We start from the raw sequence: 18,427 nt of genomic DNA, 5'->3' as shown, positions 1-18,427 counted from the left end.
CTTTTGAGGGGTCTCCCTATGAAGCTTAGGTCCCCACACACACAAAAAAAACACTGCACAATTTTGTACTGTGTCTGATAATTCTGATCAGAACTCTTGATGTGTCTAGTTTTTCTGATTATTGAGTCTGCCAATACTCCCTCACAGTGCCTTGTTTTTCTCATGTTTTACTGGTTTGACTCGTGTTCACTAGAAATTTATGTATGGGAAGTCTTGGAGCACTTGGTTGAGTACATTGTCTCGCCAATGAGAAAATAAGCTCTTTGCGGGGGAGGGACCTTGTCTGTCTTGTTTGCCAATGTACCCCTAGAACAATAAGTGCTTCATAAATATTTGTTGTAGGAATCATCAGTTGTATTTCCTTGGCTGTATGTCTTGGGAGATATTCCTCAGACTCAGAGCAGCCCAGAGATGAGATTGCTACTTTGGGAAGCACAAAGCTTCCTTATCTTTGGGATGAGCAAGCCCAGGAAACTACTTGGTGGGGATAGAGTAGGCTGAGACTTAAGCACTGGAGGGGATACTGGGTTAGGTATCTCCTAACACCTCTTCTAACTGTGGTGGTGGTGGTGTGTCACTGATTCATGCCTTGACCACAATGGCCCTCTATTTTTCAAACTCCTCAAGCTCATACCTGCAAAGGGCCCTTTCTTAGGCTGTTCCCTCTGCCTAGTATGTTCTTTTTACATCTTCACCTGCCTAATGTTCTTTATTATGTTCAGATTATCTTCAGAGAGGCTTTTTCTGAACACCACACTAGGCTTAATTCTTACTCATGGCCCCAGTAATTTCTCTTCACGGTAGTTATCTTTATATAGAATAAGTTACTTGTTGGTTCTTTGATTGTCTGACTCGCCCGCTAGACTATGAGGTGTGATAAAAAAATACAGTGCACTGTTTAAATAAAAAAAAAATTACAGTAAAAGACACATTGCCAATAATTCCCCTCGTTTTGAACACACTTAGCCCATCGTTCTTGCCACTTTCTGAAGCAGTTCTGGAAGTCCTCTTTCGTGAGTGTCTTTAGTTGCGCTGTCGTGGCTGCCTCGATGTCCTGAATTGATTTGAAATGTTTTCCTTTCATGGTCATTTTGACTTTGGGGAAGAGCCAGAAGTCGCACGGTGCCAGATCCGGTGAATAAGGTGGATGAGGACACACTGTAATGTTTTTATTTGACAGAAATTGCCGTATACCAGAAGCGATGTGTGACATGGAGTATTATCATGATGGAGGAAGATTTACGGCACACTTTAAAACACACCTTCTCTCAACTGTAGCTCACACCTGACTGACTGCACTGACCGATTTGAAACTCGTCACACACTGTTAGTAAGGTTGGACGCACTGCTTCCCGTACTGAAGATCCCTGCCTTTCCATTGGCTGGCATGCAGCAGCAGCATTCATCGTATTTTTTGATCACAAGAGAAGAGAGTGTGTGTGGTATTTCTGAGGAACAAAGTAGGCTAGGTTGGCTGGAGCAAAGGACAAGTACAAGGTTTGGACCACTTGTGTTCGGGTTACTGTTGTAACCCAAATTAAGTGCTCAGTAAACATTTATGACAGAACTAAATGAATGAAGGCTCAAATGATGGCAGGAACCCCTTCCACTTCTGACCTAATCACTAGATACTCTAACTCTATGGCCATATAGACGGCTGACATGGATGGGTCTGATCCAGCGTTATGATTCTAATTATTAAATCAGTGTTGCTTCATCTCTGCCTACGGACTATGTAGCTTTCTCATTGTAAACTACCGTAAAAGTCTTGCTAGAGTGTGGGGAGTGAGGGCATAGGAAGACTGGTGCTTGCGTTGTGCTAGAGAATTTATTGAGGGCTTCACTGCCTTCAGCAGTGCCTTACACTTCAGCCTCAGGGTGATATGCAGCAGGTAGTGTGTGCCCTCTGCAGCCTCCTCGGCCACCTCTTTCAGGGGGTCCCCACACAGTAGTGCCATCAGAGCCACTAGATGTCCAAGTCTTTGGAATTGCAGTGGGAGCTAGTTAGGAAGAAAAAGAAAAATGCTATTAGAATACAGGAGCATTTGGTGCCTTAGATTTAAGCTGCTGAGAAGTGATTCCACTTCCGCTTCCTACTCCAGAGAAGTACAAGAACCACATTCAGCCGTTGGAGCTCTTTAGGGTTAACATTTAACACGTGTAGATACAATATATCCAGCAAATGATATTAAATATGGCAAATTCTAACCTAAATAAGCAATCTGGAAAATGAAACAGTTTGTATCCAAAGATGGTCATTCTAACACTGTTTTTTAAAGACCACATATTGAAAATAATTGCCCCATAGTAAGGAGAACTATGGTTCAGCCACTCCATGAAAATAACCATGAGATTTACCTGGGAAAGGGGAGAGATTCACAGATGAAAAAGAAATAGATCTAGAAAGAAGGATCTTTTTGGGGAATTGTTTTGTAGGAGTTATGGGAGAGGATTCAGAACTGAGAAGTGAGAGTAAAAGATAGAAATGAGAGGATTTAAAAAGAGGTACCATAGAACCATTCTCTCTGAGATGCTGAGAGATATGTAAATTGATTGGCATACTTGCCTGCTGGACTTTATCATTTTAAATACAACACTGTGCAGCGACTAGGCCACTGTAGGCCCACAGATATTTTTAGGTTACATTTACTTAGTCATTCATTCAAAAAAATGTAGTATATTTCTACATCCCAGCTCTTGTGCTAAGCAATTGGGATGCAAGATTAATAAACAGTACTGGGCCTCAAGCTGCTCGAATCTGAGGAGAGGGGTAGATATGTGAATAATGCTAAGTGCCATATATGACACAAGCACCAAGGAGTCACCAGTCTGGGAGTCATAAATAGGAGGGGAAATAGTAATAGGATGGCTTTGGATCCTTCTTCCTCTGCAACTGAAGGGCTGCTTACCTTCAAGTTGAGATGTCTAGATAAGCACTTTAGAACTTGAGTCATGCTGGCTGCAGCCCGTTCCCGCTCATGGTCTTTGACTGACTGTAACCATGGGTCCATGTGCTATGGAAAATGAAGAGAGTCTAAATCAGGGGTGTCCAAACTTTTTTCAACGGTTTTCACCAAGGGCCAAATGCGGTAAAATACACAAACAGCCAGGCCACTCATTCGAAGTGAAGTACGTTTTGCCTCACCTGGTTTATTTAAGTAAACTAAATATATTTTTGGAATTTGCTGTGGGCCAATTAACAATGGATCGCGGGCCGCAATTGGCCCGCTGGCTGCTGTTTGGACATCCCTGGTCTAAATGGTTTATCAGGAAGAGCGGGGATAACACCCTTATTCTGTGTGGAAGAAAATGTGGAGAGAGAAGTTCCACCTGTCACTACTATGTCTGACAGTATTTTCCTAAGCGCTAAACCAGTTTTGGTTGGAAATGAAAGTGGTGGAATGACAAGGCACAAAGACCCAGGGGATCAGATGGTCCACATTCCACAAGGGCTCATTTTTGAGACTTAGTTTCCCTTCCTCCCACTTTCTTCAATTATTTATTCTGTTCTTCTGCATGTTTTTAACTTCCTGAAACCTGCTTTGGAAAGAAAGAAAATTAATGACGTGCTAATAAAGAATGCCGAAGATGGGGAAATTGCATCTGTCTGCAACAGTCATAGAAGGATTCATGGAGAAGATAAAATACGTGAGTAGGAGTTTCACAAAGAAGGTGACATTTCAGGTAGAAGAAACAGCTTGAATGAAGCTGCCAAGGCAGGAAAGTACAAGGCACAACTGGATAAAGGGGAGAAACCCAATCTGGCTGGAGTGTTGAGGTACACATAGAAGAGAAAGGAGAAATAATGTTAAGGTCAGTTGTGGTGTCCATCTGTACTCAGGCACAAATGATTAATAACAGTGGAAAGGGTTACCCCTTTCTGGGATGTCTGCATCTTTAAAAGGGGCAGGTGAGCGAGATGCTTGAACCACAGTGAATGCACTCCAATGAATAAATCCCTAATGATGGAATGGCATATGCTAGAACCCGAACAGGTGGGGGCAGGCAGGTATTAACAATCATTAAGGGGCAGCTGGATGGCTCAGTTGGTTAGAGAGCAAGCTGTTAATAACAAGGTTGCCGGTTCAACTCCTGCATGGGATGGTGGGCTGCACCCCTTGCAATTAAAGATTGAAAATGGTGACTGGACTTGAAGCTGAGCTGCTCCCTGGAGAAACACACTGTTCCCCAACATTCCCCAATAAAATTAAAAATAAATAAATAAATAAATAAAATAAAACAATTGTTAAATCTCACCTGGCAGGCAATTGCCTATTTTACTCATTCTTGAGGCTGACTCTGCTCTCTGGTCACTGATTGAAACCCTTGTATGGTAGTAAGCAATAATAATTTAAGGAATTAATTACAGCAACTATTTGTTTTGTGTGTGTGTACTTCCAGGACTTTTTTTTTTTTTCCCCCCAAGTCAAGATGTTGTCCTTTCAATCTTAGTTGTGGGGGGCGCAGCTCAGCTCCAGGTCCAGTTGCCGTTTCTAGTTGCAGGGGGTGCAGCCCACCATCCCTTGTGGGAGTTGAACCAGCAACCTTGTGGTTGAGAGGACACACTTCAACCACCTGAGCCATCCGGGAGCTCAGTGGCAGCTCAGCTCAAGGTGCCGTGTTCAATCTTAGTTGCAGGGGTTGGAGCCCACCATCCCTTGCGGGACTTGAGAAGTTGAACCGGCAACGTTGTGGTTGTGAGCCCATGTGGGAATCGAACCGGCAGCCTTCGGAGTTCGGAGCACAGAGCTCCAACCGCCTGAGCCACCAGGCTGGCCCCATACAGCAACTATTTAAACCATTTATCGAAGGCCACTTATGCAATACAGTAATTATTATCTCAATTTAAAGTGAAGAAATGAGACTCTGAGATATCACATTTCTTGCTGAATTTATAACCAATGAATGAATGGCAGTCAGAATTTGAACCCAAGTCTGACTCAAAACGGATAGCTGATACTCTTTAACTATTTTGCTATCTCTTAAAACTTAATCCTGCCACATTTTCTTCTTCCACTTTCACCAGACAATAGGAAGTTTCCCATTCTCTCCTGATATCCTGTTTACCGTAAAAATGGTGTCAAGATTTTCCAAATGTGGGTCTTTTACCACCAAACTCTGGAGCATCTCTGAGAACGCCTGAAACATCTGCCTGTAGAGACACTGAAAGGCACAGGGTCAGTGATGCCACCTGTACGAAGTTCCCCAATACTGTCCATTGCTGAGGTTCTCCTCATTATCTGAGACTTTCCTCAGAGGTGCAGAACCAGTGTAAAGAACTGGTAGGCAGTTTGTGACCTGAGGTGAAACAACTTACATTCATATTACATGGACATCTCGACATTACTGGGAACACAGTTAACTGATTCTAACTAGTTTGGGGAATCAGTTAGGGCCACCGAGGCACTTTTAAAGTTTGACTTGTGACTCTGACATCTTGAAACAAAGGGGAACAAAGTCTCCTTTGGCAACTGCTTTACCAACCAGTTTACTAGGGGCAGAAAGAAATCAAGGCCTTCGCACTTCCTTTTCTCTCTGCTTGAAAGTTTCTTCTCCAGAGATATCCACACTCTCACTCTTCAACTGTCACTTCACCGGGAGAACTTTCCCTGAACACCCTATGTAAAACAGCCCTCATCCCTCCCAACCACAGTACTCTTTCTCCTCTTCTTTCCGTTCTATTTTTTTTCACAGCACTTATCACCTGACATTCTATTTACCAGCGGTTTGTATCTCTGCACTACCTGGTAAGCTCCCCGTGGTATTTCTGTTGCCTATGACGATGCTTAGCACATGGTAACCCTAAATATCTGCTAAATATATGAACACTCCACCTTATTTTAAAGCCAAAAGCAAGGAAAGAAGGAATGAAGGGGAAAAAAAAGACAACAAAATAAAGAGGGGGGAAAAAAGCTATTTAATTTAACCTGTTTTATTCACCAGATTTGGTTTAAATAGTATTTGGCTACTTCCAAAAAATCAAATGCACTCTCAAAAGGCCAAGATCAACTAGCTCTGATCTTGGGATGGCAAGTTATTAAAGCAAAGTGTGAGTTACCTCTGAGTTGTAGGACCCACTGGGCATGATTTCCTGCAGATGGGTCAGAGTCTTTACCGAGGGCAGAGTGATCATACTTTTGATGATAAGACTGAACAAGTCAACTCGATCTTCAGAGCCAAACAGCAAATGGACGTCTTGGTAGCTAAGAAAAGACAGTTTGGGAATAGTAAGCTGGGAGGAGTTCGATTTGACATTGATAAGCAGGGATCAGAGTAACTCAAAGGGAAAGGGTAGACTCTTGGGTGTATGATTCTGATGAAAGCCAGTCTGTTTAGTTACACCTCACAAAAGGTTAGAGGAAGAGTTCCAGCCTCCATTCTTTCCCCTTTCCCTCCCCACATCCCAAGGTCATTGCAGTGACATCTTTTCAGGCTTTCTCCTAGTTCAACCATGGAGAGAAGCCTGCTACAGTCTAATATAGTAAACCACGATTTTCCAAAGTGTGTTCTGGTGAACGTTTGTTAGTGTGGGTTAAACCAAGTTAAAGAACTTTTTAACTATAGGACTCCTTGGGACTTTTAATCAGTTAATGTGTGGTATAAATCTCCAAGAAAGGTTAACCAGCAGGCAGCCCTTCCAAGTTTCTCTGACTGTGGAATTCTACTGTTATGAAGCACATATGGGAGTAACTGCCCACTGAATACTCAACAAAACTGAACTCCCAAGAGTTCCAATAAGGTCTTTCAGATACGGATGGTAGCATACGTGAAATCAAAGTTCTTACACAAAAACATGGACTTGGCTTACCCTTCTCTAAATAGTTTTGAGAAGTTAAAATTATGGAACATGTCAGTTGGCTCTGGTATTGGCCCTGAATGAGGAACCAGGGCGCGCGTGTAAGGGGCATGTGGATGTCACCTGAGGTCAGCGATGGTGACAAAGACCTCCTGGAGCACAGGGCTGAAGACAGAATGCTGGGGCTCCTCTCGGACCAGCATCTGCAATGAGAAAGAACTCTAGAGAGTCGCGAATGTGCCAAGTCATTAGGCCACACAATCAGGAAGAACAATGGCAGGTCCTTCAGTGGGCTGGGCTCCTTGGTTCCACAGGACAGGAAGCAGGACGGGAGCCAGGCTAGGAGTTTCTTCTCTGGGGCCAGACCCTGAGACCTGACTCTGCCTCTTACTAGCTGTTTGAGCTGATGCAAGTTAGTTAACCTCCCTGTACCTGTTTCCTCATATGTAAAATGAGGTAACAGTGCCACTCACCTTCATGGGGTGGCTGTGAGTACTAAATGAGCTAATTCTTTTTTTTTTTTTTTTTTAATAAATTTTATTGGGGAACAGTGTGTTTCTCCAGGGCCCATCAGCTCCAGGTCGTTGTCCTTCAATCTAGTTGTGGAGGGCGCAGCTCAGCTCCAAATCCAGTCGCCGTTTTCAATCTTTAGTTGCAGGGGGCACAGCCCACCATCCCATGTGGGAATTGAAAGGCAACCTTGTTAAGAGCGCGCGCTCTAACCAACTGAGCCATCCGGCCGCCCCTCCAGAAGCTCAGTGGCAGCTCGTTGTCTTCAATCCAGTTGTGAAGGCCGCAGCTCACTGGGCCATGTGGGAATCGAACCGGCAAACCTGTTGCTCAGAGCTGGCGTAAATGAGCTAATTCTTAATACCTAGCAGCCCTCAATAACTTAGGTAGCCTCTGTTACTCATTATTTTTATTATTAGTGATTATTTCCAGTTTAGGCGTCTGAACTCCTGTTTCTACATTATTCTAAGTTCTTGTCCTAGAAAAGGAATAACTTTCCAACTTCCTGATTGGCAGAGGAAAAAGCTGCCTTGTTCTGCTGGAAAAATCTGCAGAGTGATAGAGACAAAAAAACAGGGGCTTTGGAGCTGGATAGCACCTGAGAGTGAGAAGTGGCTCTGCCACTCACTGTGTCACACTGAATGCATTACCTCCCCTACGCCTGAGTTTCCTTGTCTGTGTGGAGATGAGAATATATCTCAGGAGTTGATGTAAAGAGCAATCAATGTAAAATGGTTGTAGTGTAAACCTTATTGGACTGACTACCCAGCCTTTCTGGAAACTGCTCCTAGCCCATAGGAAAGGGCATCTCGCAGTCATGTTTCTGCTAAGTCATTCTAGAATGTCCCACTAACCACAACTCATCTGTCTAGGAGTAGACACCAAGGTCAATTAGATTCTGCTTCTCAGGAATCTGGAATTGAGACAAAGAGCTTTAATCTCAGTCTGGCTGATCTACCAAAAGGAGAAAATTTCAAGTAGTGTGGGAGCACTGGGCCCTGTGGACAAAGTAACAGAAATTTTGGGAAGAGAAGGGGAGAAGGGGAGGAGGGAGAAAAGAGAGAGAAAAATGGAAATGCATACAAAGGAGCAAAGATAAAAGATGGAAAGTTCTCTCTGAGTATGTGAAAGGTTTTTTTTGTTTTGTTTTGTTTTTGTTGTTGTTGTTTCCTGGTTTCATTCCCTTCCTGGAGCAGGCTGCCTTCCCTTCCTGTCACAGGACTCTGGGAACATTCAATTATCCTAAGAACAAATCTCCCCGTTTGTGTTTCAGCTACTCTAGTGGAGTTCTCTTACCTGCCACCAAAATACCTCACTAGGAACCTAGGCAGTGCCCAGGAGGCAGTAAATATTACTGAGTTCACATTGTTGCCCCTTTCTGAGTTTTCACTTTCCAACTCTGGTCTGATCTTTTTTTTTTTTAATTAAAATTTATTGGGGTGACAATTGTTAGTCAAGTTACATAGATTTCAGGTGTACAATTCTGTATTACATCATCTATATCTCACATTGTGTATTCACCACCCAGAGTCAGTTCTCCTTCCATCATCATGTATTTGACCCCATTTTCCCTCATCTAGAGCCTCCCTTCTTTATCTGGTCAGATCTTGCTGGTGGCCTGCTGCTCTTCTTCTTTATTCCCTTAAGGAACTTAGTTATTTTTATGGCTTTATAATCTGGAAGGGACAAAGCATAAGGCTCTGCCTTCCGCCTCCCAGGGCGCTACTCACCCAAATCTAGTTTTCTGCTGGGCATCACCACTAAGATCACAGCGATAGCCTGGCATTTAGTGTTAAAAAGTGAATTCATTATTTACCTCCCTTCTCAGTCTTCAATTGTTGTCAATGGTTCCCTTTCCCCGGGCTCACAAAAAAGATTTATGACTTTTTTCTCCTTTATTTACTTCCCACATCCAATCAATCCCAGCAATAGCCATTCCCTGCTCTGCAGTTTCTGACTCTCCATCTCTGCAGCCACACACCTTACAGGTGCATGAAGGCTAAACCACCAGGCCTGCACTCCCTGCTGACTTCAATCTACTTGACCGCTTCTGCCAGAATAACCTTCTTTTCTTTTTTTTTAAAGAAAACCAGGTCTGAAAGGCTTATTATTTGTTCACAATTATGCTAACCACCATGGGGAATTCAGAAGTGAGAGGCTTTTTTTTTTTTTTAATTTTAATTTTTTTACAGGAATTTATTGGGGAACAGTGTACTTCCAGGACTTTTTCCAAGTCAAGTTGTTGTCTTTTCAATCTTGGTTGTGGAGGGCGCAGCTCAGCTCCAGCTCCAGTTGCCGTTGCTAGTTGCAGGGGGCGCAGCCCACCATCCCTTGAGGGAATCAAACCGGCAACCTTGTGGTTGAAAGCCTGTGTTCCAATCAACTGAGCCATCCGGCCGCTCGGCAGAAGCTCAGCTCAAGGTGCCGTGTTCAATCTTAGTTGCACGGGGTGGAGCCCACCATCCCTTGCGGGAGTCAAGGAATCAAACCGGCAACCTTGTGGTTGAGAGCCCACTGGCCCATGTGGGAATCGAACCAGCAGCCTTCGGCATTAGGAGCACGGAGCTCCAACCACCTGAGCCACCACGCCAGCCCGAGAGGGTATTTTTTTATTTGCAAAGTGTTTGTGTAGCAGGAACCATGTGGGGTACCTCCCTAGATCACAGCAATCACCCCTTCTCTGGGAACTGCCTCCAATACACAGAAAGGTATGTCCAGAAGACCTGTTATTACCATCTGATGCTGCTCCAAGACACACCTGATTAATGCAGGAATGGAGAACAGACCCCTTTGGGCCAATCAGATTCTCTCTCCCAGAATCTGGAATTTTAGTGACAGACACAGACTGGGTGCTGCTAGAGGCTTGCTCTTGCCTTTGTGACCTCCGGAGCTGTCCTGGAACTTGCTCTTATGTAGGCTTCACTGTTAAACCTCTTCCTTATATTCTAAGAGAGCTATTCCAGCATCCTTTTTGTTTTTAACTTAAGTGAGCCACAGTTGATTTCTGTTGCTTGCCCCAAGAAGAATCTTAGCCAGTCTTAACAAAACGAGACATTCTGTCTCAAAGATCTTAATGAAAACCAGAACGATACTACTACCTCCATTTTGCGGGCAGAGCTAGAGGTTTACCAAAGCTAAGTGATTTGGCTAAGCTCACACAGGTCACGTTGGTTCCTAAAATAGCTCCCTTTCCTCTTCACCCTTCTGCTTCAGGGAGCTCCAACTCTCACTAGGACAACGGGACAGTCTTTTCTACATTAGGTCAGTCCCCTGTGAAACGTCCTCGGCACTCCTTCCGCATTTATTAATATTATCCACACCACTGAAGTCTTCCTGAAACATCATTCTCATCTGCTTCCTGCCTCGGTGCTCAAGTTGTATATCCTCACAGTGCGTCCTCAATGCTGAGTACACTCCAACTATTTACGAAACGACATAGTAGCAGGGTTTTGTGTAAGACCCCAGAGGCAGAATTAGGGTGGAGTCCCAGGCTAGCAGAAGAGAACTGAGGCACTAAGGACAAGTCTGGTTACATTAAAATTCTATTACAGTAGGACTTGATGCCTGTGTCTGCTGTTAGGTATCTAAAAACCATCCCACTGGCCCTTCTGCCATATTGCAGGATGCAGAACCCTGGCCCTGGCATAGACAGGCAGTAATGTACTACCAGAGCCCCTACTCACTGGTTCCTTCTCTCAACACTATCCATCACATTCTTTGAGGCTTAGGGAGATCTATCTGAGTTCATTTCACCCCAATCTTATCATTACCAATCCCAGTTGCCACTGCATTTGTTTTTTCTTTTCAAGTTCTCAACAGACTTTTGGTAGCTCTTTTGTTTTAATTTTTAAATTTTTTTATTGGGGAGTTTGGGTAACTGTGTTTTTCCAGGGCCCATCAGCTCCAAGTCAAGTCGTTATCCTTCAATCTAGTTGCGGAGGGCGCAGCTCACTGCCCCTTGTGGGAATCAAACTGGCAACCGTGTTATTCAGAGCTCGCGCTCTAACCAACTGAGCCATCTGGCCACTCTTTTGGTAGCTTTTTTCATTTCTGAGGTAACAGACACACAATAAACTGTACATATGTAAAGTGTATAGATTTATTTTTGACGTATGTATACATCCATGAGACCATCACCACAATGAAGATAATGAACAAACAGATCACTCCCAAGTTTTCCCGTGCTACTTTGTCATTTCTCCCTCCTGCCTCTCCCTACTCATCTCTATATCCAGGGAACCATTGCTGTAATGTCACTATAGGTAAGTTTGCACTTTCTAGAATTTTATATAAATAGAATCACACAGTATATCTTTTTTTTTTTTTTTTCGGTCTGGCTGGCTTTTTTCTCTCAGCATAATTATTTTGAGAGTCATTAAAATTGTAGCATCAATAGTTCATTCCTTTTTATGGCTGAGTAGTATTCCATTGTATGGCTATACCAAATTTGTTTATCCATTTATCTGCTGATGGACATTTGGGCTGTTTCCAGTGTTTAGCTATTACAAACAGAGCTTCTATGAACATTTGTGTACACGTCTTTGTGTGGACATGCACTTCATGTTACCCAGGAGTGGAATTGCTGGGTCATATGGTAAGTGTATATTTAATTTTTAAGAAACTGTCAAACTGTTTTCCAAATTGGTTGTGCCATTTTACATTCCCACCAGGAGTATATAAGAGTTCCAGTTGCAACATATCTCACCAACATTTGGCATTCCCTTTCTTCATTTTAGCCATTCTAGTGGGTGTAGAGTTGAATCTCACTGTGGTTTTAATTTGCATTTCCCCTATCACAATGAGGGAACATCTGTTCATGTACGTATTTACACATCTTCTTTGGTAAAGTTTTTTTTCCATTTTTTATTGGGGAATATTGGGGAACAGTGCGTTTCTCCAGGGCCCATCAGCTCCAAGTTGTTGTCCATCAATCTAGTTGTGGAGGGCGCAGCTCAGCTCCAAGTCCAGGCGCTGTTTTCAATCTTTAGTTGCAGGGGGCGCAGCCCACCATCCCATGCGAGAATTGAACCGGCAACCTTGTTGTTGAGAGCTCGCGCTATAATCAACTGAGCCATCCCGCCGGCCCCTTTGGTAAAGTTTTATAACAGAGTTTTCTCCCTTCCTTTCCATATTCTGTTCTTAGCCTCCTGGGCTCTTTTTATTTGGACACTGAAGAGCCACGCGTTGGCATGGGTCATGAGAAGACTGCCAATGCCTTAAAATTCTTCTTTCTTTATAGTGACCCTGGCTTTGGTTTCCTGTGGTTTCCTCAGCAGAACTGCCTCTCCTCTTGGTTATTGAAAGCTGCACTCTTTTAGCACCTGCACATGGGCTTACAGGGACTTTGCAGACTTTTTTTTCATGGAGGGCGCAGGGGTTAAACCGGCAACCTTGGTGTTATCAGCACCACATTCTAAGCAACTGAGCTAACCGGCTACCGCATGGATTTTGCAGACTTGTGCAACGATATAGTGATCCATGCAATTCTCTCATCAATACCAGCTACCCTTAGTTCTTCTAGACTGAACCCCCCTTGCCAGCTAGTGTATATTTCACTACTGGTCAGACAGATTTCAGGTACAGAGTGTAGGGACATTCAGTGTGCTTCTGCTGTGCACAGGTGAGACCTGCATTCGTGGATCTTCTGAGCTGATGGTTAAACCACGTGGCAACCCATCGCTGCCAATGCTTGTGAAGTGGGACTTCGGAATCAGGCCATTTTGGCTGGGCCCTATGGCTGCCTATAAGCCTAAGCCTCTTTCCAGGGAGTATATATAGCCAAGTAGAAAGCTGCATGCATTCTTAAATCTGCATTATATCATTCTGTTCTTTTTGATGTATTATTTGGCAGAGTTCTCAACCTATTTATGAGGTGTGGTCATTTCCATGAGGATTGTAAACTCTTGGGAGGCAAGGATTAACACTTCCAGGAAATGTGTATCCTTCAGCAAAGCACCAGAGTGTTTTAGATACACAAGATCCTTTGTCACTGTCTATTACTGAACAAACCTGGTAATGGTTAGCCTTCAATTCTGAAAACCAATCAATCTAATCAGCCTTATAGATCTGTGTGTTGAAAAGAACTGCTCAGTTTCCTGGAGTGTGTAAGAGATCTCAGATTCAGAATTTTAGAGCTTTAGAGAAACTGAAGGGGACATTTCACAGATGAGAAAACTAAAGCATCAAAAAGTTACAAACTTAAGTATGTCACCTCCTCTGTAAAGCCCTCTGGATCGCCTGACATGGAATTGACCACTCACTCACTCCTCTGTGCCCTCACTATACCTATTTAAACCTTTGCCACAGTCCCTGTGATAGTTGATTACATTTGTCGTGGCTGCAAGAATAGGCCTTATGTTTTCTTTGTCTTTGTAGCCCCAATTCCCAGGACTATGCCTGGAACTGTTAGGCACTTAAGGTAATGAATGAATGAGTTAGTTGCAAAATGTGGCTGGAGTTAGTTACAAATAGGACAAAAAAATAATAAAAAGAATACAATTGTGTTTCTCAAATGCAAAATATGTGATAGGTACCATGCTACCTGGCTTACATTTATTTCTTATTTAATACTCTCAACAGCTCTGTGAGAAGTATATACAGTTATTCTTATTTTATGGATGAGGAAACTGAGGCACCGAGAAGTCAGTAGTTTCCCAAAGTCACATAACTAGAAAGAGGCAGAGCATGTACTCGAACTTAGGCATTTGATTGTAAAGTCTACCTCAAACCTCCTGCTTCATGAATGAGAATGCAGCATTGTTTTTACTGAGAAATTTAAATGCTGTTCTCCTTTCTACTCCTCTTTCAATTAGTTTTCCAGGATGATCACTGTGTGGAGTAGCCCTGAGTATTTCTCCTCCACGCAGAGATGCTGATATGTGAAGAGGGTAACGGAAGCGCTAATATAGGTGAAGCCACTAAAAAACTTGTTAGCCAGGTCATTGAATTTCCATGGTCTGAATAATTTGTGATAAGGTCACAATACTTACATTTAGGGTATGCACAATGTCTGCTGTGTGGCTGTGAATGAATGATTCTGTGGTTTCATCATAAGGTAAAGTTCGGCTGAGAGAAGACAAAGATCTCAGGAATGTCAGCTTCTCAAGTTCACTCTGAATTTGTGGAAAAATTATAAAAACACAATTATACATTATAATCTCATTTGATAATTGTAGAGGGCTTTTGAAAAGTTTCTTGGAATGTTTTAATCCAGTAGCAGTCTTTTATTTAAGGAATGAATAAATTACAGAGGAATGAAATTCCTTCTCCACTGGCCCTGCCCGTTTTCTCTCTCGGTGAGACTACCAAATGCTCCACGATGGCTCTTTCCACCTTTAGTCTTTGCTTCCCCACCAACCCACCCTGTAGACTACTGTCTAAGCTTCTTAAAGGTAACCTCTGATGCTGTTACTTCTGCCTCTCTTGATGTCATTAAAGATTCATTATTTTGAGTCTTTAAGGTTTCTAATTAAAATGCAAGTTTTGATTTGAAGAATAAAATCTCTTTTGTATTATTCCCTTTTTCTAAATATAAAAGCACTATCTATTTACCATAGAAACTTGGAAAAGATAAAGTATAAGAAGAAAATAAAAGACACCAATAATTCCACAATCTTGAGAAAATTTCTTCCAGTCTGTCCCCACCTGCATATAGATGGTGTAAACTGGTATACGCTCTCTGGAGAGCAAGTAGCAACACATAGCAAGAAGCTGACTTCATGGCCTACCAGATTCTCTCTCACCTGGATTAGTATAACAATCCAACATTGGGTTTTTCTGCCCCGCTCCAATCTATTCCCCCAGCTCTCACCAGATTTCCCTTTTAAAAAGTCCAAATTTGATTCAGTAACTCCCTATCAAAAAACTTTCAATAGCACCCCTAGAGGTCAAGGCCCATCCCAATGTGACCCCAGCTAATCTCTTCAACTTTCTCTCTTGCCTTATCTGACAGCATTCTGAGCTTTAGCCAAAGTAACTTTAGGCTGCCCTTTCTTACTTCTGGGCCTTTGTACCTTCTGAATTCTTTACACTTCTTTTTGTTTACGTTTCTTTTGTTGACTAATCTATATATCCTTTACTTTAAGACCTGGATCATGTATTTCTTTTCTCCTGAAGGGTCAGGTGCTCTTCCTAAGGGTATCCATAAAGTACATGTGTATATATTGCTGTTATGGCATTTGTAATACTCTGACAAAACTAACTCCTTATGCATCTATTTCCCTGACTGGCTGTGGATCCAGGTCAATGCAGGGAACAGACTTCCCCCACTCCAATTCACTGTAGCAACCCAAAGCCTTTATTAACTACAAAGAAAGCCTTTATGACAGGAAGTATAAAGCATAGTCTGAGTCAAAAGTGAAGACCAACATTCTGGCTTTAAGGATTTTTTAAAAAATTATTGGCATTATTCATAGAGAAAATGTAAAATTTGGTAAATTTTCACAAACCAAAAATATCTGTGTATATTCAAAGGAAATAAAATTCGGGTCTCAAAGAGATACCTGCATTCCCATGTTCATTGCACCATCATTCATAATAGCCAAAATATGAAAACAACCTAAGTGTCTGTTGACAAATGACAGATACCTTTGACACTGTAATTTAAATATACCAGGTTTCTTTGAGTTTATCAGACATGCTCTGCTCTTTTGTGCCACAAGGTTGCAAACACACCATTTCCTATTTCTGGAATATTCCCTCTAATTCTTTTTCCTAGTTTCGGCTGTTCATTCCTTAGATCTGAACTCAAGGGTTACTTCCTCAGAAATGCCTTTCTTCACCCCCAGATCAATTCTTCTGTTATGTACACTCCTGGAATGAATAAATGAACGTTTCACCTAAGCAACGGAATATTGTATGAAGTAGGATAATATAGATTTATAGTTATTGACGTAGATTTTTTCTCCCACCATCTCTGATGTTTATTTTTCTATACACACATTTGTATGCACAGAAAAAAATGTCTGAAAATATATATACATACGTATATAACAGTAGTCATTTTAGGAAAGTGGGATTAGAGATTAACTTTTAATTTTTATTATGGTTTTCTTTGTTTTTATAAGAATTTTATAATTTTTACAAATATAAATACAATTTATCAATGTAAATAGACACGTATTATAAATATAAAAGTATAAATACAAAGAAATTTTACAGCTTATAAATTATTTATATACTAAAGAACAAATGTTTAAAATATGTGTTAAAATGGAAGAATAAATTGGACAACTCGTAAAGACTGCTTGTCTTTACGACTGCATACCTTTAGCTCACCATTAAAAAATTCCTGGATAAATTCAATCAGCTTCTCAACAGTGGCTTGGCCGAGGGGGCCTTGGTGGGTCAGGTGTCTGAAGCTATTTGTGAGGGATTCCCGAGGGAGTCCAAAGATATCAGGGATGTCCGAGTCTAATACTGAAAGAAAAACAATGCCTCTGTACTATGTAAAGTTAGAGGGTTTAATGGGGAGGACCACTGGATATCAGGAAAAAAAGGTCCTGTTCTCACATTCACTGTTCACTCTGCCACCCTGATCAAGTCCCTTCTCCTCTCTGAGTCTGTTTTCTCAATCACAAATTCAGTGTTCTCTGAGGGCCTCGTAAGCTACCAAATCCATTAAGACTGAGCTCTAGTAGAGTGGTAAAGAGCATGGATTTTACATCTCAGTTTCAGATGAGCTGGAATCCTGGCTCTCCCACTTAGTTGTATGATGGTTATCAAGTTAGTTTGCGTCTTGGAACCTTAGTTCCCTCACCTGTAAAACAGGGTTATTGTGAGGATTAAGTGAGGAAATACATGCAAGTGACTTCCCCCAGCATGTGGCCCATAGTAAGCACTTCAATGGTAGGTATTACTTGAATTCAAGTCCATGACTCTGGTGACAAGAGCTTATATTAGCAGCCCCTCGCGGATCTCTTCCCATTGGACCAGGCTGCAGTAAGTACCTGAGGACCTCCTTCCCAACATGGGGTTTACTCTAAGAGCACAGGCTCCAGAGTCGGGCTGCCTAAGCTCGGACCCGAGCTCTGCCTTTTCCTAGCACTCTGACCTTAGGCAACCTTACTTTCTCTGAGCCTATTTCTTCGTTTCCAAAATGGGGATGACAATAGAACCTATCTCGTTTGGCTGATACAGAGCTAGCAGCAAAGAAGTGTTGGCAAATATTATTCCTTTGCTCACTGACAATGATGAGGGCGGCATCGTTTTCCTCTTCCTGTAGCTTTACATCCTTACCTCTATTTCCCAATACCAAACCCCTATTCTGATTGGGCCAATAGTCTTATTACTCTCCCAGTAACACACCCTCTGAAGGTTTCTGCCACTCCACTTTTGTCCTCTTTTTGTTCTCCTGAATTATAGCGTCGCCTGCAAATTCCTCCCACTCCCTGTCGCATTCTTCCACTAGAAGCCCTGTTCTCATTCACCTGTTGTCTTTGCACAGGCTTTCCTTCTGTTTGCATGTTTCTCCTTCCTCTCCTCCACCTTCCCTTACCTCTTGTTGCTGATCTAACTCCTACTCACCCTTCAGGGCTCAGCTCTAGCATGCCTTTCCTAAATCCCCTTTGCCCATTTTGGCAAAGTATCCTCCTCGCTGCTAACAAACCTCTCTATACTCGTATTTGCTCCTTAGCCCCATCCCACCCCCAGTTACACATATTATACTGAGTTGCAATCACTTGTTTATTTATGAGTGCATTGTATCTGTTCTGCTCACTGCTATATATGCAGTAGCTAGATCAGTGTTTAGAGCACAGTAGGGCTTCAATAAATATTTGCTGAATGAATGTACAAATGAATGAATGTAGTTCCTCAAACACACCACGGTGGTTCCTGTCTTACACTCATGCTATTCCACCTACCTGGAATGCTTCTACTTCTCACATAGGTTGCTCTTTCATGGCCTTGATGCCTCCTCTAGGTTGAAACAGCACTGTCTCAGACAGGTGTTCTCTGAAAACATGGTTTAAAGTAGGTTCCCATGCCCTTATTTTTTGTCTTGGATCCTTGCTTAATTCTTTCATGGTGTTTACTACAACTTATACTCGTAATTACTTTATTTACAGTCTGTTAACTTCTTTTGGTCCTTTTCAGAACTATAACATAATATCTGGGAGGGCA

At 42.3% G+C, this 18,427-nt stretch overlaps 1 protein-coding gene across 1 annotated transcript in view; it reads right to left on the bottom strand.

Moving 5' to 3' along the window:
* The window catches only part of MROH8 (maestro heat like repeat family member 8), a 37,894-nt gene extending 21,178 nt beyond the window's left edge, over nt 1-16,716 (bottom strand). Inside the window, exons 1-7 of the mRNA XM_074318124.1 lie at nt 16,583-16,716; nt 14,296-14,418; nt 6,920-6,999; nt 6,059-6,203; nt 5,068-5,163; nt 2,910-3,014; nt 1,865-2,000 (exon numbers count right to left, since the gene is read on the bottom strand). Coding sequence (XP_074174225.1) covers nt 1,865-2,000; nt 2,910-3,014; nt 5,068-5,163; nt 6,059-6,203; nt 6,920-6,999; nt 14,296-14,418; nt 16,583-16,585 — 688 coding nt within the window. The 5' untranslated portion in view covers nt 16,586-16,716. The remainder of the gene's footprint in view (nt 1-1,864; nt 2,001-2,909; nt 3,015-5,067; nt 5,164-6,058; nt 6,204-6,919; nt 7,000-14,295; nt 14,419-16,582) is intronic.
* Between the last annotated feature and the right edge of the window lie 1,711 nt (nt 16,717-18,427).

This window comes from Rhinolophus sinicus, linkage group LG13, assembly GCF_036562045.2.
Source record: "Rhinolophus sinicus isolate RSC01 linkage group LG13, ASM3656204v1, whole genome shotgun sequence".
Taxonomy (NCBI): domain Eukaryota; kingdom Metazoa; phylum Chordata; class Mammalia; order Chiroptera; family Rhinolophidae; genus Rhinolophus; species Rhinolophus sinicus.
Note: the sequence above shows the minus strand (reverse complement) of the source record. Positions and strands in the feature narration are given on the sequence as shown.